This window comes from Bombus affinis, chromosome 11 (assembly GCF_024516045.1).
Source record: "Bombus affinis isolate iyBomAffi1 chromosome 11, iyBomAffi1.2, whole genome shotgun sequence".
NCBI classification, from domain to species: domain Eukaryota; kingdom Metazoa; phylum Arthropoda; class Insecta; order Hymenoptera; family Apidae; genus Bombus; species Bombus affinis.
In genome coordinates this window covers 2,986,740-3,010,324 of record NC_066354.1, presented here as the reverse complement: position 1 = coordinate 3,010,324, position 23,585 = coordinate 2,986,740, and the positions used below count along the sequence as shown (strand labels likewise).

Below are 23,585 nucleotides of genomic sequence, written 5' to 3'. Positions count from 1 at the left end.
GAACTGTCGTTTGCTTATTTCCCCTATCGGTGGCGATGGTTCGTTAACCCTTTCACCAAGCTTTTGTTATCGGGAATGTAAAAGCTCGAGATTATATGGCAAAACGCTTGTACCTTTATATCATGCACATAAGCTTCTGTATATTTTTTGTATGCTTGTTAAAAATACGCGGGAATGTTGTAAAGATCGCTTGAAATTATTTTCAAAAGCTGGCATCAAGATAGCGAGCAATTGTACAAAATAACGGCGAACGCATAATACAATGAAATAAATTTTAATTTCGTATCTTTTTACCATTTGATTCTAGAGGGTAAATTATATATCATAATTATCATATTAATTTAATGAAAATTGTCCAATTACAATAGACTGTTGTAAGCTTGAAATATACATGAATTCTCTTACTAACTGATTCTATATTTTTACGTTTAATATTGACGTTAAATTAGCAATTGAATAGTTTTTGATCTATTATATAAATTAAATATACAATTTGATCTTATTTATATGGAACGAAATTACTAATATTGATTCCACATTAAACACGTCAAATTTTACGCTTTCAAAGAATCAGTAGTGCTAATAGAATATATCATAATGGAATAACAGAGGCGCATGAAATTTATCGAAACATCCGAAACGACTTGTTTTATGGCTGCACCGCGATACAGTTGAACAAACAGAGGGATCAAAAAAATTTATGGAAGCCCTCCATTTTACGAGCAAATTAAACGTTTCCAGGAATCGAGAGGACGTCGAAAGAATAGAATCGACAAGTATAATGCTGGTGGCAATTCTATAATGCGTTCGTAACAATCGTCGTTTGTATTTTTTATAAAGAAATTTATAATAATTTGATTATGACGAATTTGAAAATCAGCTTACAACAAAAATGACAATCGTTAGTAATCGTTACTAAAATTTCCGATTTGTTCTATATCCGCAGGACTTGTCGTGAAATGCGTCAGTTCGATTAATTATACTAATACAATACAATAGTTATATTCCCATGATACTCACACCGTTATAATCAAGTGCTAATGCGTTTCTATGATTTTTGTCCGACTAGTTGGTTTCGAAGTTTATAGGCAAAATAACATGCCGGAAATTTCCCTTGAAACACACAAATCCACTTTCGAAAATTCATCGACGGAACAATGACGTGATCGTATTTCATAACCGTTCCGACGTTTCATTTGCATCCCACGAAACGCTACACATCTAGAAACTCGCGTATTTGACTCCATTTCAAGCAGAGATTGAGAATACATTCAGTGACAAATATGAGCCTCGAAGTCTTTCAATATCAAAAAGTTCAAATAACCATAAACTCGAGTGCAACAGTTGTACAACCTGTCCAACAATTTCCCCTCAGAATTATACATGCAATTATAACTACAAATCCATAACATTGCGCTGTTTCTACAAATTGGAAGAATCAATTCTAACGTCTACCAGTCCTTTACACATCGACAAAACCGAGAACAAGCCCTCGAATCGTGAATCAACCAACCAGATAAGGAAACCCATAATTTCTCCGAATTTTCATCCAACACGACGACCACCTTCACGATTCACGATCCAACACCTATCCTTCATCCGCAGCCGCAATCATGCCTGGTGATGGTCAAACACGGTGATTTCGATGCGGTGCGTTAATCAAGGGTCCAACTAGCGTCTGATACGATAAAATCGGAGCTAGAGCCTAAGCGGAGGCGTTTCTCTCTCGGCTGATGTTATCGATTCGAGCAGCCGGCGGTGCGCTTCTGGCTGCCATCGCGACAGCCGTTTATGTACACGTTTCCCGCGATATGACAAACAGCATGACGCCGTGGCGGCCATAGTGTACGCGGCTCGTTGATACGCCGTGAAATGTCAGGCCAGCTTTTCGTGCGTCCATGCGCACGGCCAGATGAACGAGCTTCGAGGACGTGAGGACTCGAAACACTTAGATAATTATTATTACAGTGACTCGTGAAAGTACACTCCTCGTCAAAGAGATAGCTCAATGACGCGTGTAAAGTTTTTCGTCTGTAACGTATAACATCAAAACATTATGAGCTCAGGATATGCAGTTCGTTGAAAATAATTAAAAATATTATGAGGTTTAGTGTGTAACAAAAAAATTTGTTTTGTTTTAAGAACGAAATGATAGCACATGTACAATAAGAAAATAATAATCAACATAAATTGTAACTAACAATAATTACTTATCAAACGTATATACTTATTTAATAATGGGTACATCTCCCCTTATTTTCTATTATTTCTATTGTACGATCTGGTATCGATTTATATAGTTTCTGGACGTAATTTTGACTTAACGTATCCCATTCACGTACATTTGCATTTTTTAATTCTTGCACGTGTTGATATTGCTGTCCATTCGCGTATACGCCGTAAACAATTTCTGCCCAGCAATTTTCAATAACATTAAGGTCTGGAAAGCGTGCAGGCCACGGCAAAATAGATATATTATTTTCATTAAAATATGATTGGACCAATCTTGATGTGTATACAGATGCATTATCTTGTTGAAAGATTTAATTAGGTCCAGTTCTGCATGATTATTTATTTGTTCTTTGATGAAATTTATGTATCGGACACTATTCATTCTCTTGTTGATGAACTTGATACTTGTCTTGCCGAAATAACTGATGCCGGCCCAAATCATCACGCTGCCTCCTCCCATTTGTCGTTGAATTGCTGACATTGTCTCTTTTCTTATGTCATGAAAATAATATTGGGACTCATCAGGACCATCCAAGTTGAATCTTTTTCATCTCAAAATAGTACCCTTCTTCATTTGCATTTCTTTTTCCAATGCATTCTTTCTTTTGCAAAGCGTAAACGTTCTACTTTATGTTTCTTGTTAACGAAGGTTTCTTTTTCAATTTTAGCCTCTTAATATCTTTGCAGGATAGTGGATAGTAGCACTAACACTAGATTTTTCCATTATTTGCTTCGTTGTTAGCTACGAGTTGAAACCTACACACAAAATTTCTCGCTTATCACGATCGGATAACGATGACGGACGACCAGTACTTTTCTTTTTGTCATAATCTTCAACATTTTTTAAGAAATTGTGTATTACTTTACGACTTCATCTTATTACTTTCAATATTTTTGCTACTGATAACTGTTGCTGTTTTAGTTCAAGAATTTGCTTTTTTTCAGACTCGTTTAATTTTTTCTGCGTCCCAGATACTTACAAATTTATATAATACTGTACTGTAATCTTTACTCGTTGATAGATCATGAACTACTGAGCAAGTTCTAAACATATTAACAGAGTGTGCTATCATTCCGACCTTAGTTTGGAATAGTTTTTCTTTGTTGTATACTTAACATCTACGATATTGTGACTTATTTCCAGCAAGCCGCATATCCTGAGCTCATAATTTTTTTATATTATACGTTACAGACGTAAAACTTTACATGCGTCGTTCAGAAATTAAAGATAACTCACCTGGGCTATCTGGGCTATCTATTTGACGAGGAGTATATTTCAGTTTACCATAGAGAATTTGTATTCTGTACCGTACGTGTTATATGAAATATTTCAAAGTTTCATTAAGGCTGTACCAAGACACGACTGTCGTGATTAGATCACGGATATTTATGGAAATTCATATTTTTAGAAATGTAACACGAACAACGAGATGATGAGTAGGTAGATGATAGTTTTATTTTATCAAATAATCGTAATAATCAAAATCAAAATAATAATCAAAAATAATAATCAGAATATCGTATCGTACGCATTAGAGATATAATGAAAAAAGATAGAAATGTTTACAGGCGTTCGAATATTATCGCGTGCCACTGTATGTTCAGACAGCTGTCCGATAAAAAGAATCATGGCTTCCGTGCAAAGAACAACACTATGTGGTATATTGTTAGATGAAAAGAGATCTTCTCGAACTTCGTGCCTTTTTACCGCAGTTGTTTCAAGGCTGGTGGAGCAGATCTTTCCACCGAATGGGAATATTTCGATGCTGTGTTTTAAGATGCTTGAATGCGAAAGTTGTTCGGGCAGTTTTGAGTTAAATTTTTCTGAATTTATTAGGTCATCCAATGAGTTCCTGCAGTTTATCGCGCTGCTGTTTCAAAGTTTTCTGCTTTAATAACCGTGCCTTTTTCTTGAAATATCAATAGGCCGATATTGAAATATTCATTATCAATTTCGATAAAATTTCTTTGTACAGGTCACGAATTCTATTTTCGTCCAGGATGACCAGAAAGTGCCGATTTTCAAGATCAAAATTTATTTGCTGCAGACGATCGAGTCAATTTACGCAACTACGACAGGATGAAATACTTTCACCGTAAATAAGTTTTCGATATATGTAAATCAAAGTACCGGCTCTCGATTAAACACGAGAAAATGTTACGGGAGACGTGTTAAAACTCATCGTGGTACGAATTTATTGGACAAACTAACGTGTCAAGGATTTAGTTTGTCGTAGAATTGTTCTGCTCTGAGCCAAATTCGGTTTTGAATGATCAATTTCTGGTAGAACTGAGATGAATGAAACTAACTGATCGTTCAGATGATCACGTGCATCACGAGAATCGTGGAAACCTCGAAAAGATAATAACCATGCAGTTCGATGATGAAACGCGATCGCGAATTTCTCAAGCAAAGTGGAACGGTGGACGGTTTATGGTAAGAGGTTCTACTGACCTGTTTTATTGTTATAGAGGTCTCTTAACTGCGGCATTCCTCAGGCGCAATCCTAATCCTCGAGACGCATGCCGCAGCACGGGTTATGAAAATGAAACAGAAGCATGCTTATTCCATTAGCTAATGGTCATTTCTGAATTATTCATAAAATAATAAACGAATTTTATTTAATTTTTATATAATACAATCGGCTTCGTTCTGGAATCAAATTACCAAATACCTTTCAATTCTCTGAATGATTCGATGAGATTATTTCGCAAAGAGGACTTCATAGTTGCGGTTCAGTGCCACAGGAATATTAATAATTGCGTCCATTAGAGGTCGCTACTAAATATCTCGAAAAGCGAGTGAATTTCTGTTTCCGATTGAAATTACTTCCAGATAATAGAATATTCAAAATAGAATATCTTGTCTTATTTTCCGTCATTTTCTATACTTTTCCATGTTTCCTATATTCCATTTTGTTTCTTATTTTGTTACGTTCGTCTTCTTATTATATCTCCCAAGTTTTAATTAAGTATACTTTGTAATAATTTAAAAATAATTAAACCGTCCAATGGTAAATGAAAAGATCGAAAAGGTTCAGAAGCCAACAATAACTGGAAAACGTAAACTCTAAAATTTAACAGGAACCAAAAAACAAAGCATTCTCGGAAGTTTCTGCACGAGCAGACACTTTCAACAAGCTAGGACTTGGAAGCTGAGTCGATCTATTTGCAGTGTCGCTCGATTAAATCGCATCCTTCCGGGGGTAATTATAATTCATTAAAAGGGAGGAGCTAAAAGGAATTAAACCGGTCGTTCGTGTCCCACGGTTAATTAAAAAAGGAGAAGCGTAAACGGTGTTGATGAAACAGAGGACGCGGACAGCGTTCAGCCCAGAGCACGAAGGTCCACTTTAAATTAATTGAAGCACGTAATTTTGTAACTGCGCCGAGTCTTTTACAGGCTACGTATGCAATTATTTTGTAACTTATTTTTTAAAACACTGCCGGTTATCTCTTCATGCTTCTCGCTTTTTTTCCATCCCCATGAGGCCATAAGATCTTCGGGCTATATGCTAAATGTTTTCGTAATTACGTGTAGATTACATCATCTGCCAGCATTTCTTGGTCCATTTGCGACCCAACACCCATCCGCCTCTTTCCTTTAATTAAACATTTGCATCGAGAGTAGCGTGAAATACTTGACGTCTACCCTAGAAAATTGCAAAGAAGCAATTATACGTTCCTTCCAGAGGAGTGAAAATTAATTAAAAATCTAATTAAAGTGTCTTTAAAGGGAACAATTCCTTGAAAGAGTCAAACGATAACAATAAACGGCAACTATATTTCGTCCGCGAAATTCCATCCCTCTCGCTACCGCCGGGTATCATATTGGTACACCTGATCGGATATCCTTCCTCCACGTGACAAATGTTCCCATCAGACGCTACGTTACGCCACTACATTTGCCTCGCATCTGAAATGAAGCCCGCAGAGCGGACAGTGGTGGCGCGAGGGAAAAAAGAGGTCGCGGAACGCGAAACGCGTTACATCGATCCAACCATTTTGCACGAGGCAGAAGGCGAGACCGACCGGCTCGTGTCGAATGTCACGCTGGCATCCCATGGAACATGCTCGAATATCAATAAAGCAACGCTCGAGTGTAATCATATTTCACCGGCTGACAGAAAGAACGAATTCGAATCGAGGATTCGCGACCTGTGTCCCCTTTCTTCCTCAACCCCTGTGTATTTCTATTCATTTTGCTTCTTTGAAATCCGACAAATATAGCAAGGATGATAGACGTCGGTCGGATAACGCGTCCGAGCCGCAACCTCTATCCCGATATTCTCGAATGTGACGCATCTAGGCGGTGAACAAGCTTTAGAAAAGGGAGCACGAAGAGAAAATAAAGAGGTGGTATCGTCTGAAAATCGACGGGGTTGGATCGAAGAACGAAGCCTCTCGTCGATTTCCACGGCGAATGTTTCGAATTTCCTCTTCCATCGCGGAGTCGAAAAATAGAATATACGATGGGATTGCGCGGCCTAATTTTCCATGGGGGGATCCTCTTTATACCTGGCAGGGGGAAATTCATGAATGTTCGATTACTTGATTGGATCTCGTGGAGATAGTAGCGGAGATTACGGGGAATCAGAATTCGCAATTTTCTGTCAGAGAAGATTGCATTATACTGTCCCGAAATAATTTATTCCACGGTGTTGTTCAGTCGTTGGAGATCAGGATCTTCCGAGTTACGTTTGAAATAGGATATTCGTGTAAGATAGAAATTTGAATTCTTAGTTAACACTGATAAAATTCAATTTACAAATTGCAACGAAAAAAATTAGAACAGACAAATTGAAGTGCTCGATTAAGGAACAAACAACGGAGTGGTGCATAAAATTTGAATTTTAGCCATAACGCTGTAGAGAAAATCTAATGATATAAATTGAATTAAAAAATTACAGATTAATTATTGCATTAACGCGTTCATACTTCGTGAGATAATCAACGTAATCCAAATCTCTGTACATTGGTTCCAACTTAACAATTCCAACCAGGAATTAAATCATCGCTGTCTGACAGAAGCTCGTCCAGTTCTTCTGCGAGACTTCCTGCCAAGAAAATCAACACACAGAGCTGTGCTTAATCCCACACCATCGCGAGCCTTAACAAACCGTGTCGCTACTCATACAGCTTCGTCACTGAAGCATGATAATCCACGCACCGGTTCGACAGATACGGATCTATTCTACTTAATCTCGGCAGCGAGGCGTGTAGTTATCGTGCCGCTAATTATTGACACGTGCTACTTAATCTATACTACGAACTTCTGCGCGCACCTGTTAATTACACGTCCTGCGCTGCTTAATTCTCGATATTATACGCATTAAGACGTCGCGCCGGTCGACTAATTACCGAGTCGCGCCACTTGATACGAAAGTTACGAGGTCACGACCAAATCTGCCGACTAAGTGCCGGCCTATACCACTTAATCCTGGTATCTTAGCCTGCTTAGGTGTTGCTCTCCGCCACTTCATTCAGCCGCTTGAACACGCTCGTCGTCGTTCTGCAAACATTCGCGCGCCTCGCATGTTCACCTGGCATATTCCATGCGCGCGCTTTATGCTCGTTACCAGTTGCTCCCTTGGCGACCCGATTATGCGAAAAGAGGCGGCCATACGTTCGAGAAAGAGAAAGAAAAATTGCAGGAAAGAAAGCTTGCAAGTAAAGGATGATAACGTTACATCGCGAATCTTCAGTGGTCAGTGCAAACGCGATAAGCGTATTACGTTTCTCCAAAGCTTGCTTTGCTGAAAACCACGTTCTTTTCTGGCTTCACTGGATACGGAAACAGACGTAGAGGCTGAAGGAACCTAGCCAGAGCTCTCAGGCAGCGAATGTGAATCTCTGAGTAAAACGATACCACTTTTTCCTTTCTAGTGATACGATAGGATCTCTTTTACGAATCTGGAATCATAGTAATGTTATACCGTTGAGTGTGAACACTGGGGATTATCGAACGTAATGAATGTGTTTGCTAAATCCATAAACTATTAATTAATTGAAGATATTAGTACATTGGTGACTAGACGTTATAGTAGTCAGCTATTTTTCTACGTTGAATATTTTTCGTATAAAATGAGAGATACACACAGTAGCAGATACGTTAACTGGTCAGACTTGTCGAGATGATTACACTCGTATCTCTCAAAAGAAAGGGAAAATACTTGGAATTTCCTGAAAATCTCTCTTTCTCTCTCTCTCTCTCTCTCTCTCTCTCTCTCTCTCTCTCTCTCTCTCTCTCTCACTCACTGAGTAAGCAATTAAATTTGCTCATCAAATCTACTCATATTTCGTCAGTCAAGTTACAGTCAAATAATATAGTGAAACAAAAAATGTAATCAAATGATGTAGTCAAAAGATAACTAAAAGCCTAACAAATAACTTCAGAAGAACCATCAGATCGCGTGTCTGGCGTAAACAAACTTCGTCCCAACGTTCTTAACAGGCTCGTCCCAGTTAATCAGAAAATTGGCTGCAAACTGATGCAGCATCCACACGATTAAAGCCATTCACGCGATAAATAACTTGCGTCCGAAACCAACCAATAGCTACCCTTTGTTTCTACGCGTGTTTCATCATTGCTGTAGGGAACAGTATCCATTTGTTTCGAAGATAATGCGTCGATCGCGAGGTCAATGCTTTCGCCGCCGCGAGCGCAATGTAAAACGATGACTTCTCATTTCGTACGCTCGTCTTTAATCATAGAACGCTCACATCTGGGTCACTGGAGGACAACCGAAGACTCGTTTTTCCGGCAACGACGACGAGTAGAGCGTCTTCGTTTCGTTTTATTTCATGTATTTCTTTCCTGTTCCTCCACTTCATTTCTTTTCGCTTTTGTTTTCGGAACAACTGATTAAGTAGGAGGGTTTTCATGCGGACCGTGGAGCACAAAGGCGGTATTTCACCCGAGAAACGAGCTTTCAGAAAACGCGTGTTTCCGTACGGTATGGCGCTGTTCGAGGGACGCGTGACTTTTCCAGCTCGTCGGAAAAGTCAACTCTCGGAATTCCTAGCTGAATGTCGCGATGGAATTTTCGAGAAATTAATGGTCGTATATAGAGCGTTGGAAAAGGAACGTTTGAAACTTTGAGTGGTCGTAATAAGCGCCAAGAAAAATACTTCCTCTAAAATATAATTTTGCATCGGCCTTGCAAAGGCTGCAAAAGCCGCCTATAAGGAAAATGCAGTTAAATTACAGCAGCGAGTAGAAATTGTGACAAATGAAGAAAAAGGTCTGTGAATAGAGCATTGAAAAATTTATATATGTTAACGACATGTAGTCAAATAGAAACATGTTGGAAATTGTTAAAAATGTACGTGCTTATTTTTAAGTTATTTAAATATACGCACTATCAGTTTTCAAGTTTGTATTTTCTGAGAAAAAAGAAAAGATAAAATAAATCGGAAACCGTAAAATTCTGTCAAAATCCCGACAGTTGATATCTCTCCTTTTCCATGGTTAAAATAACCGGTTTAAACTAAATACATTACCATTTACAACTCTCAAAGTAAAACATAAATCGCGATTATTTTCTAAAAAATACATTCTCCGAGGACGATGCCTTCTGGATCGGTTTTCTGAATTTTGCATGTGGTCCGCGGCACTCGGCCGCATAAACATGCAGGTGTGCATTACGGATACGCTACGCGAGTCGCTGCTTTTGAAGAAAGCAGCCCATAAATCTTAAGTTCGTTCCTTCATCTGAGCCGAGGGACTCGCAAAATATAAATCATCATTCCGGATTACGTGACTGACAAGTTTTCACCAGAAAGTTCTTAGCCTTTCAACGCGCTTCCTACAATACTATCTCATTGACGTATATTAGCATACAAAAACTCATGTATCTCTTACTCCAACATCTCTTAGTAACTTCAAATAGAAACGTCTCTTGTTGTCATTGCAAAAAAGTTACATATACCATTTCATCGATGATACTGTGCAGGAAGCGTTAGTTTGCATTGCCTTGAAAGTTAAGGAGCATTAAACCACGAGCCATTAGCTCACAAGGATAGTAGAAGATCTTAACTTAGTTCAGATTTGGTATTGGTTCTTCGCCATAGGTTTCTTCGCTCAAGATACTCAACATTTTTCGAAATATGCCTATTTAATACGTCATACCCGAATTTGTTATATTGTTCGTTATTTAAACTCTAAATTGAATATATTGAATAAATTTTCTACCACTGTCATCGCCTGATCTTTTTCTAAAAAATGGTTATTCTTCTTTCAGGCGAATTATGATAGATTTATCCAAATTAATGAGAAATCGGCATCGCCAGTAAAAGTTTCGTATTTTTCTCTGTTTCAGTCCCGATATCGCACATAGTGGCGCTTGTCGGTGATCCAACGTACCTTCCCTGCGACATATCAACCACTCACGAAGGGGATTCGGTGCACCTAGTGCTGTGGTACCGCGAGGACCTCGGTACATCCGTTTACAGGTAAGAAGCAAATCAATTTGTACACAGTCCTTTATGTGCACTGTTGAAGTGGTCACCACTTCTACGAAAACTCTACATCTGGTCTTTTTAGTTTTCTCAAGCGCTGAAGTCATCGACAGCATATAGACAAAAGACTAGCATGAAGGCAGACCATAAACAGTAGACAGGCGACGTTGGCTTCGGGGTTTTCAGTTATAAGGTAGCTGCTTACTGCTATACTGCTATACTGCTAGCGTGCGGATCTGGACCAGTTCAAATTGTATTCCTACTTATTATTACACTTCTCTATTAAATTAAATATATATATTTTGTACCTTACACTTTATCCACGCGTTTTCTCTCTTTATACATCTAATAACCTCAACATACACGATCAAATAGCCGTAGGTCGTTTCTCCATCTGACTACGACAGCCTGGTAAACCAGGTCGTCGACGAGGCGCAAGGTTAGTGTGGCCGATATCGAGCGAGGCAAGCAGCAGCCTGGTCGCGACAGAAAATTTATTCCACGTCGAACAAGTCGCGACGGTCAACCGGAGTTTCTCCTTCAATGATTCGCCGATGTGACTTCATTGATTATGTTTCAAAGTTAAAACTGCCGCTCGTTTAAGAGCATAACGTATAAACGACATGAAAACGACATAAACGTGTTTGCATTTTGAATTTTCTTATACAATTGAACTGATATTATTGTATTTAACGAGTCTCAAGTTAAAATTAATCAATGCCCTTGCATAGAAATAGTACATTTCATAAATAAAATTTGCATTATGCTCGAACATCTATACTTTATGCGCCACAGTTTTTCTCAATAGTTCTTATTTTGTCAGCCATTAATTTTCTCTATTAAAATTTTCTACCTCTATCGAAAAGATAATAAGTACATCCATACGATGCCGCTTCGTCACCGCAGTTAAACCCTATGTTCTGAATAGTACTAGAAAATTCATTATACGTATTTAGAAACGAATGAGGGGCGCTCGCGTTATAGTTCATATTCATAAGTCCGTTTTTATCGCGACTCTGTCTGTAGTCGTGCGCTGCTTTTCAAATACGTCCACCTTTTGTACAAAGGAGCTCGTCGTACTAACGCCAAAACTAATGGGAATCTTAAAACGCGCACGTCTGACGTTTACATTTAAAACTGTCTGATTCATTCGCGCTACCCCATGGTAGTTTAATTTATTCACCGTGATACTCCGGGCATACGTCTATCCGCTTGTGACGTTAATTAAAATAATTATGATAAAACTTCGGCACCGTTTTCTACACTCGTCTTAAGTGCTCTGCAAACTCATCATACGAAATCTGGTGTCTTGTGTCTCGCTCGAATAAACGAATCATTGTTGAAGGACCACTACCATTGTTAGATTACGTTCCTACTATATTATCACAAAAACGTAACGTCGTATCTAGTATCTTAATTTTGCACGAATAAATGATTTATAAATTTGAGGATTGTTTCAAAGGATATGCGTGTAGACCGGTATGTGTAATACACGTGAAATACAGTTGCGTGTGTGGTAAAAATGTGCTTATGAAGTCTTTAAAAACGTAGGGCGATTTGGTTGCTGAAGACTTCAATATGAATCGTCGTATGGGAACAGCCGTTTCTTTTCTTTTATAATAATTAATAATTTACTGTTACTGTTTTCTCATTCAATCGTTTTTCTTTTAAATTGTCGTATGTTCATTTAGTGTCGATGCGAGGGATCGGGATTTTGGTATTGCCGAACGATGGTCGGACGACACTGTGTTTTCGAATCGAGCATATTTCATGCCGGACAAGAAACCGGCCGAACTCGGCGTGGACCACATAAGAGAAGAGGACGCTGGCATCTACAGGTGTCGCGTCGATTTCCAGATCGGCCAGACGCGAAACTCCAAAGTCAATTTAACGGTGATAGGTAAGTACTTTCCATCCTTTCACTTTATATTTTTTATCCTTGATGTTCGCCGTTAGGCTAAATTTATATCTGATGCGACAGATATCACTTTTGAGGATTAGAATTTCGTGGTGCAGTCAGAATTTCATAGGGTCATTCAAAGTCTAACAATATATCAGAGTATAGTAAAACGAAGTTTATACGAACTTGTTGAGAAATACATAATTTATATAATTGTAGTTGATGTAATGAAAGTCCATTGATTTCGCTCATTACCTATAATTTTTCGTCTATGTAATAGGACTTCACGTTCAGGTGAGTAGATTCATTCAACAGTTCGTTTAACCAAACCGTAACTAAAATTTCGTGTAACTAAAATAAAAGAAGTTCATAAAAACGCGATTCTATTATATTGAAAACGCAGCTGCTGGAGATACGTAGAATAAAAAGTGGAAATACTATAGCGCCGATAACAAGCACAAGGCTCGTACAGCGAAACTAGAAATACACTAATGAACGAAGCACACTAGTCGCCAATCATTCGCACTCACTCATTCGATACGTTCCATTCTCGTTCTGAATGGTCCTTCAAATTATAGAGAGAATTTAGACAACACTATCGTTCAACATTCGGGTTCCATACTCGGTCACAAAATCTATTTTTAATGACAGTAACGCTGTGCGTATGAAATGAAAAAAGAGTTGATCGAAAGAGAAATACTCGTAAATAAATAATAGAAATTAATTCGTCAAACCACGATACTGTTTCTGTAGAGAGATTTTCTTTTCATTCCATTAGAAAAATTGCAAAAAAAGAGGGAAAGGGGGAAACAAGGGTGGCTAAAACACGGTCGATACGCAGCATCTGTTTATTCACGGGAACGTCATGTTGCGTGAATACCTGTAGCACGTCGAACGCGATCGAATATTCGCCAGCACATATTGTTGTCGAATGGCAAGCAGAATTTCCTGTCGATAGACAATAAAGAGATCTATCAGTTATCGTTCGGAATCGTGCTTCACGTTTGAAAATCCACGAACAATCGACACCCTACCGGATAAAGAACGTCTGTAGCGACGATACTGGCTTCGATAGAATATCGCTATTCTGCGTTTCCATAAATCCACGATGCCATTTTTCCCACTTGACGTTCGTGAAACTCAAGATACGCGTAGTTTCGAGTTTCAGCGAGTTTTCTGCGCTTACAACTCTATCGTGCAGCTAAGTGTCAGGAAAGAAATAAACGAATGACGGTGGACGCTTTTGGCCACTAACCGAGCGTCTCCGCTAAGCACACGCAACAACACAAAAAGAGAGATATATATTAAGATAAAACTATGCCAGTTGTCATGGGACAATGGCGTGTCGCGCCACGTAGTGGCATTCTCCGAGAGTAGCACGCGTTTTATCTGACCAGCGCATCGCCGCGTTTCGAGCTTTTAACGTTCCTCGCTGTCGTAACGATCTATGCACCAGAAATTTGACAGGATCGTAGAGAATCACGCGACTTTTTGAAGCACGTGCTATTATTATGACGGTTGGAATGTAGTCCTTCGATGTTAAAATCGATCGAGAGATCAGAGTGATACACTATGAAAATTATCGACGATTTAGGAATCAGCTTAACAAGAATTTTAATTAATTTATACGTTGTCACATGATCCTGCAATGATAGACATTTGGAAGGATATTTGTTAGATAATTTGATAATCAAAAACAAATCATTTACGAGAAATATATCTAAGTGTGTAAAATTTGCCTGCAAAAGAATTAGCTTTCCAGAAACTTCAGTTGAAATTTCAGAACTAAGAAAAACTAGAATCGATCAGATGAATTCTCGATAGTTCTACTAGTCTAACCAAACACAGTCCTTTTCCACTTGTTCAAAACTACTGCCAATAGTTACTCGAATCGATTAAAATATATCCTTCTTTCTTCTTTAAATCCTTAATATATACACACAAAATATATGTTTGATCCAGTGATCAGATACAAGTTCACTTGCTGGTCGGACCAAACGCTATGTCGTTCTACTTATCTAGATTCACCACCGACAATTAGTCAAACCTACTATCAATTTTCTTTTTTAAATATCTAATATTCAATGTACACACAAAATGTACATGTTTGACCTGATACTATTCGATTCTATTAAACTAACCAAACATGGTCTTATTTTACTTATCCACATCTATGGCTGACAGTTTCGCGAAACCGACTATCTTCCCTTTTTTCTTTCGAATCAGCATTCTATGTACAACGTGTACACGCGATATACATGCCTGATCAGACACAATCTGATTCTACTAGTCAGGCCAATTACCGGCGATGCAGTGAAACCGAACAAAGATTATCTCTCGCTATTCATATCTCCCATTTTCCTCGCGCATATTGCACGGAACAATTCCACTAAAAACGATATTATTTTACTTGTAGCCTGGTTTGGGTATATTAACGACCATCCGTTTCCATCGAGGCGCGTGATGTCCACGAGGATTGAAATCGGCCGATTAATGCTCGCGATACGCCAAACAAAGGAACGATAATATTTATCTGCTACCTGGGTAGGCCGATTCGGTCAGAATTTTACGAACGAACGGCGGTAAAAAAAGACCGCCGGACGCGTTTAAATAAAACGCAACATCGCATAACGTTTTATTGCGCGAATGAAATCGTTAAAGTCGTAAATATCATAGTAGAAACGCGTGACTTGCCTTTTTTGCTCGTAAGCACAAGCACGATTCTTTATTGTCGTGATTTCATTAATCATTGGCGATCATTAGCACGAATATTTATAGAACGAAATAATCGGACACATATCTATTTAGAAATTAAACATTTGTATTCTCGATACTTGTTGCATATCCATGCGTTGAAGTTCGCATAGAGGCGACCGCTCTAAATGATCGAACATGGTGAGTGCTTATAAACCGCCATCCTCCGAATTCGACAACGCGGCTAGGTTATGCTCCAAGTTATTATTTCTCATGACCACGAATATCGAGGATGTGAAATGTAATCTACGATTCCACAACCGTTATAAATTGGTTCGATCCTTTATTCAACCTCTTTGATCCGATAAAATGGCAATAAATGTATTTGTTTCTTGAATGAAAAATATGCGACGCAAACGCGATACATAAGGATATTCGCAGTAAAATTGAAACTTTTCAGTTAGAGATAACTATAATTCGACGATAAATGTTTACGCAAATCCATATTTCTTCAGACTCTGACGAAGAAATGATTACTTGAACGAAACACATAATAATGAACAAGAGAAAGTTCGTTTTACTGTACTTTAAAACTTTGAAAAATAATAGAAAATGAAATTATGTTTAACAAGAACCACGAATAAATATATAGCTTGAAATAAATAACTATTATCCACACGATAAAAAATATCTAATACAAAAGTTACCAGTACTCATGCATCACACATACCGATCGCAAGATTTCCTTTGTCCGCTATTGTACATCGCATTTCCTACATATCACAACATGTGTTTTACTTCTGCCAATCCTTCTGCTTAACCTTCTTTACAAATTTAAATTCTTCATAAATGGATCCGCGATTTAATCGTACATTCTCCATCGCAAAAATAGAGGATGATTGCGCTATTGAATTTGAACTCTGAATTGCCATAGTCTAAAAAAATCTAGAAAATAGATCGTGCCATGAAACGTTAATCGTTAAAACACGTAGAAATATATTAGGAAGGTAGTTTGGTTCGGACAGCTTCGAAGTATCGATCACTGGGCCGGCTAGTGATCTTTGGCACGGATATGAAGTCTCGTCGACTTTAACGAGGAACTTCTCCGTTGATTTCGATTTTCTTTCTCCGACCGGGGAAGAGATGCACGTCGACACGAATATGGTTTCCGGAGATCTTCGTTTCCAAGAGACGCGTCTCATCGTCTGACTACCATCAGAGCTCTCGTTCTCCGATTTTTGCTTTGACTTTCATTTCCTGAGTCGCAGCCGGATACGAAGGAATCGAAGTCGGTGCAGAAACACGAACAGACCGATATACAGTCTGTATGCGATGTAATTTACGTTCCTTTGGCACGTTTCTCTGGTTACGGGTGCTCAAGCACACGATACTGTTACGAATCGTTAGTTGCGTAAGTCGCTTTGAAGCCGTGCCGATTTCGATGTTGTTACCGTTAAAGACTTAGCGAATACAGGACTGAGATTACGTAATTGGCTATCGACAAACGGAGGAACGTTAAACTCAATGGTTTGGTCGAGGATAGTTACTCATTACGACGAACAGTCAGAGTAAGATGTGTACAGAAACTTACGCTGATTAATCGGGTTACGTAAAGTAGAGCTGTTTGAAAAGTTAAGCGTTTGCAAGAACAATATTAACTTTACTTATATACAGAATTTACAGTAACTACAGAAAGTATTTACGTATATTCTTCGTTCCCAATGAAGCGCTTCTTTATCGGGTTTATGTGTATCTCGCTTGAATAATATCCAGTTTTGTAAGATTAATTAATTAATGTAAAATATTATTCATTATATATTATTATATATCATTTATTGATATTATCAACTATCATTTATTAACTTAACAGATTCGAGACGACATTTAAAAAGAGTGCAATTCTTAAATAAACAAGCTATTATGTCCAAAAAATGGACAATCGAAACGACTCATTACTTGTCCTCATCAGCTATTAAACTAGTTTATTGGTTCATGGAAAAAGAGAAAGACAGATGTACTAACCAATATATTAAGAAAAGAGCTAGGAAGTAATGGAGTTTCCTTTACAGCATAATAAACTTCATACATGGCATGATATAAATCATTACAGGAAGACGTAAACCAGTCCCGGAACAAATCGACGTTATTCCCAAGCGTCTCACATTGTCTCGAGACATCCTTCCTACTTTATGTCTAGGGATACGTGTGCCCCAGCAACTAGCCTATGGTAGCACAGCTCGAGAGAATTCTTCGTACAATTGGGAAACGAACGGGTTGTCCCTAAGAGTTTCACGGTCGTTGCAAGCTCAGCTTGGTTACCCATGTCTATTGCTCGGTTCGTTTCCGGCTGAACGTCACCGCTGTATTCCACTTGACGTTTCTACACGCCGACGTGTCATTACCGAACGAACAAGAGGAAATGACAACGTCCGGAGAAGCCGCGACGCGTTCCACGGACACACTGGTAATAAAAGCGCCCGGCTGAGGTGAACATGAATAAAAAGGTATGAAAAGGAGCGGCTGTTAAAAGGAAATGGCCGAGGAAAACCACTATCAAGTGGAACATACGGGAGAGGGGGAAAAGAAAAACAGCTGCAATGGACAAATGGGTCAAGAAAAGAATCAGAAGGAAGACTGTATGGAGGACCAATGAAAAATGAGTAGACGCCAGAAGACAGGAGGATGGGGAAGATGTCGGAGAGCAGAGAACAAATAGGGCAAAACAATTGCCAAGAAAGAAGAACGAGGGGTTGGCGGAGAGAAGGTTGAGCGAGACAAAACGAAGAGGAGGCGCGGGAGTGGGCGTGTTATAATGAAACGCCGTGGCGTGGTGAGGAGAAAAAAAAATCCAATTAACAATCCCGTTCAAGAGTTATGGAGATGCTGCCCCGCCGAGAAATGTTAGAACATTCGTTGCACGTTACCGTTTTCCCCTTACTCCCTGTGTCCCGTGGAATTTTTCCCGCGGGATAATTAGCTTCACCCCTACCAGCCATTTCGCACGATCATCCCATCTGACCTGACCCACCTCTTCAGTGCACCCTCTTACTTACCGAGAGTGTTGCTAGTCACTGGTGTTGGTAAACCGTTTCTAGATGAACGCCAATTAACGTACATTCCTCCTTTTCTCACTGCGGAGGAAATTACAAGGCTCGTATCGGTCCCCCTCGTCTTTCTTCCGTTATTTACCGAACGGATCCCGCATCACGAGCAACTCGCCGTTTCCACTGCACGTATGCCGGACACCGGACGCCGCAATACCGCTGTGTTTCCGTTCCGAGCTCCGGAATTTTTCGGAAAGACGCCCTTCGACCAGCACAAGGGTCAACGAGGCGTGGTTCGTTCAATTTCCTTCTTTCGAACGTTCCTTCGAGCGGGAACGTTTAGTCATGGGAGTAACTGACAATAATTAAATTAAAAATTGAAAATATCCGATAATGGCGTTGACAGACAGGTTTCGGGTGTATAGAAATTCGTGTTTGATAAGAATACAAAAAGGTAAAACAAGGTTGTCTGGATGATATAGGTAGCGAACGAGGTTTCGGTTTTTCTACAAGCAGGTAGGGCTGGATTTCTCGTGGGACCACAGAATTTTTCATTGAGTCTGCGCGAACTATAAAATTTACCTTGCGGCTGGCAATACGTGTTACGTTTTACGCAAACAAGTTGAAACATTCTCGGAGTTGAAAACTGGATAATTTGATCGTGTGACACGCCAAAGAACCCTTCGAACCTCGATTGCAGAATTCAACGAACAGTATAGGATATTGTTATTCTCTTAAAATGAAAAACTAAAGGCATCTCTACGAACATAGAAAATCTTTTGAATTTGAAATTAAAATCTTATGTAGAAGTTTCCACTGATAACTAGAATACTAGATATACTAAGTATTATTACCACTTAAAATACTAAATATGGAACAACAGAATAACTGAAACGCAATGGTTGCCAAAGTTTCGCCCGTGAGACGAATACTCGCATAGTGGCCGGAGCGTTGGTAGTTGTAAATTAATTACGCGATGATGCTAAATTAATTTTCACAAGATTCCGATCGTTGTTTCTGACCTTTGTCACGGGTTTAAGCCCAGAGAAAGAGGTCTCCTTTGTGCACCTTTGGGAATACAAGTTGCTCGAACACACTTCTCCGAGACTCCTTCTGTGTGCGGCAGCTTGCTGTTCTGTGTAGTGCCGCGTAGCTCGCCGTCTCTTTGTGATACGACGTTTGTTCAAGTTCAAACGGTGCTAGACGAAAGCGAACACGTCTGTGCTCGCTTGGTCTCTCGAAACTGTAGTTAGACACAGTGCAAACCAAGCGTCTACGTCGGAAGAACATACAAGAAGGCGATGGCTTTCGCGTTCGCGTCGAGTGTATACGCGCGAGAGATTTAAATCGTCGCGATTCCTTCGACTCTTTGGGTTGACTTTGGTCCGATCGTTTGTACGACGAAAACAAAGATGCTGGGCACGATGTACAAGGGAAGACAAGGGAGAAGACAGAGAGGGAGTGCAGACTTGGGTCGCATTCCGGTCCGATACACCAGGCCGTGTATCAAACGAAGAGGAAGAAGGTAGAGGAGAAAAGAACCGGCAAGAACCGTCAGCGGCAAAGAAGCTTTTTATGAACACAGCCGACAATTTTTAAACGAGAGAGAGGAAGTACATAAGGTGCTTCGGGAAGATCCGGCTTCACGGAGCATGAATTTTTATTAAACTTTAAACTTTCATAGTTTCTACCTATGCATATGGGATAGACAAGACGCAAAGGAATGGGGAGATACTGGAAACCGTTTAAACGTACCAATGAATGACGCGGAATGAAAGAACGACACGGAATTAACGTTAGACATGCCGCTTTTTCTCGCCAAGTTTCTTTTGGAACTTTATCTCTCCGTTTCATAATATGTGGTTGACAGTCGTGTGTCGTTGATAAACGTTTATATGTTCACAGGAAATTTAACGCTATACGGATCTCTGATTATCGGAGAATTGTTAAAAGTCTGCTGCTTTGATTATAATTGACTTTTATTCAAGTAGAAACATATCTATATGACTATTGTCTTCATTGTATCACTACAATTATAATCATTTATGTAGGTGCAGAATTCTATTTACAACATTGCGTATTACGGGTTAATGATTCTAGTATTAAGAGCTCAGAAAACGTAGAAGAGTGTAAAACGTACTCGTTATAACACACAATAGGTAAAACAAATTTCTATGAAAATCCCATTTTTTACTTACGTTCCATAATCGTATGAATATGCGTAAATATTCCTAGTCTACTTATTCTACTATGACCAATCTGTAACTTTTCATCTCATTAACCTGTGGGCAAATACGAACTAACAGTTTGTGCAAATACGAACTCCACTTACTCTCGCGTTTTAAAATTCTGCTTCGCGAGAATAGAAACGATTCGCAAAACCCACAGGCTCAGAGAAATATAAGCGAACCCGAACACGTGCTCTCATCATGAAGTATCAAAATTGTATTCAGCCGCGTGGCTCCATCGAGGTTGGCAAAAAGATCCCCAGGTTCTTTTATCAAAGAGAACGCTATGCCGAGCCTTCTCTATCGAGCACGGATTATTTCCTTGCGAACAGAAGAGGGAGAGAAGGGCCGTCCAGGAAATACGAATGCGTTTCACGAATTTTTCATCGGTCACGCGAACCGAATACCGACGACCGTTCACGCCGTGATTTCTACTGGGAATTTCCACGGGCCAACGGATATCATTCTGATAGTCATTTCGTCGTCGATGTAACCACGATCGAACCACGCAACTCGAAAACTCGTGATCTCTCCTGGTCGATGGAAGCAGAGGAAACCTGTACATACTCGACTATCGAGATGTAAAACCATATATCGTACTAATAATTAGGGAAAACGCAGCTACGGCTACTTGTCAGTTACTTTTCGTTGCATCGAAATAGTTTTCAATAGAAATTTATTACAAAATACATTAGTATTATTATAAAATAATAGAAAAGGCTAGAGCGAACGAGTCTAAAAGAAATATTAGGTCATCCCATAAGTTCGTTCCGTTTTTCGAGCGGTTATATATGTTAAGATTGTTTACATACCTTTCAGTTTCATGAAAAAATATAATCGCCCTCTCGTTGTACAACTTCTTCCCATTTTTCAAGTGCATTGGTCCCTTATCGCCGTATGTTTATAAATCGACACATGAAATGTATACACAAAAGTCGGCACGAACTTATGGGATGACCTAATAGTAACGAAAATTACTTTTGAGTGTATCGTCACTGGAAATATAAAGTACGTCGCACGAAAATATTTTATTGTTCATCCGAATGTTACGTTCGAATCTCAAAATCCTATTTTTATGTTATTTATTTCATATTCATTACGAAGGCATTTAAACAAAATACAATTTCTTTTATACAATTTGCTTCATAAATTAAAAAATTATAAACAGTCTTAGGTAGATGGTTTTGTACGGATTTTCCATACTCTTAGAAAAGATCAGTCCTGCAAATTGATAGACTCGCCGTGTATTCGGCGTTACACGTGAAACGAAGGGCAGCGATTCCGTTGCCGGGAAACTCGACGCGATCTGTTTCCACCGCCGAGTCCGCAATAAAGCTCGACGTCGCGAGAAAACGTAAAAGTCGAGGCTCACGGAACCGAAGAAATGTCAGCAAAGGAGGAACGAAGAAGAAGGAGAAGAAGAAAAGAAAAAAGAAAAAAATCGTTGCCACTGTACGAGCACGAACGTTCTTTAAAGACGATCGGATCTTTCTTTAATAGATTTCCGAGTTCCCGCGGTGAATTAAAGTTATTTCTTCCAAGTTCCTACGCCAGTCGAGAACAAAAAAGACGGACGCGACGTGCCGCCTGGGAATTCTATAAAACCAAAGCTACCCGTGGAAGTTAAAACTTCGCTACAAGACGTCATTTGTCGCTTCGAATTGTCACTTCCGTTCGATAGCGACGAAAGAAACCCTCGCCAAGAGAGAAGATAAAAATAGCTGGAGATCCCTTATCCGAGCTTTTTGCTCGTTATTGCCATCCCGATATCTCCTGCCTGAAATTCTTTGCCCGGCATATCGATGCTGTAACTTGAACGAAATATTTTGAATTTTCCTGTAATTCTAGAAAAATTTCATTGCTTCTAGTGCAATCAGAAAGGTTCTATTCTTGATCTTCTAAAGCCGACCTATATCGACGTACTCGCTTTTCTCGGAGAGCTGACCAAGAAGAGAAAGGAAAATAGATTACCAACAAGGAAGATCGAAGAAAAACAGATGAGAAACGAGTGGAACAAATTGTAAGAAGATTGTATCGCCAAACGAGATTATACGGAAAGAAAAAGATACACAAATCGATCTCTATCTCTGGCAAACTGTCTTCATTATAATACGTCAATTCTACGACTGAAATCTAATAAATTGATTTGCCTGTATGAGACAAAGAACCGCCCGTTATCCATCTCGTCTCGCAATACAGTGAAACAGAAAAAAGGACGAAGAGAAAGAGTTTCGCCTTACGTCAAAGTTGCTGACTTGGCGAGCGGATGGCCAGCCTTTTGGGCGTTTCTTTGCCTTTAGAAACTCGCTAGAATTCAATATCGCTTTGGCTAGTCGGGACTTTCGACGCGAGCATAGGTACACACCGCGGTTAACGATACCGCCGACCGAGAAAGTAGAACAAGAACGGGGTCAAAGGAAGAGGCAGAGGGACGAAGGAGAGAAAGAAGTATCGTCCCTTTGAGGGAAAGTCGGTCGTTCGCTTTGAATACGATAAAAGGTGAAATGTATTTAGATCGACGCTGCTTAAGTCATTAAGGATCGAACAGCGAAATAATACGCCAGACCTGCGTAAACATCATTAGGAAACGTAAAAAATAACGGTATATCGCAGCACTGTAATTTAAGTGGAAAGGAAAATAGTAACAAGAGAAATATCGAGCAAATTCTTGAAATAATATAGTCGCAGTGTGGAGAGATTCGATAGGATCTAATAATTTAAATTTATCATAAAGAAAGTGTAAACGGAACGTTGTATTAACGCAATATTGATCCGCAATCTGTTAAATCTATAATATGTGAGGAAACAGTATTTAAGTTTCCCAGGATTTCCTACGGTCAGAGCTAGCTCGTGGCTTTTCAATGGCGAATTATCCGCGACACAAACGAGAATGAAAAAATTGGAAAGGAAAATAGCGAGAAGTTGTTCAGAGACGCGCGTTTATACACACAGAATCACCATTTATCTTTTCGAATGGAATCTGTCCGTGTTAGGAAAACACTGGCTGGCTCGGTTTTTCGGAACCCG

The 23,585-nt window shown here is 39.3% G+C and overlaps 1 protein-coding gene across 2 annotated transcripts in view; it reads left to right on the top strand.

Annotated features, from left to right (window-relative positions):
- LOC126922087 (nephrin) overlaps positions 1-23,585 on the top strand; it is a 301,878-nt gene that overhangs the window by 204,692 nt on the left and 73,601 nt on the right. Inside the window, exons 1-3 of one of the 2 annotated variants that reach the window (XM_050734308.1) lie at positions 10,554-10,686; positions 10,778-10,885; positions 12,384-12,592. In XM_050734308.1, coding sequence (XP_050590265.1) covers positions 12,463-12,592 — 130 coding nt within the window. In that variant the 5' untranslated portion in view covers positions 10,554-10,686; positions 10,778-10,885; positions 12,384-12,462. Of the gene's footprint in view, positions 1-10,553; positions 10,687-10,777; positions 10,886-12,383; positions 12,593-23,585 lie in introns of those variants that run through there. The other variant, XM_050734307.1, reaches the window with a different exon arrangement.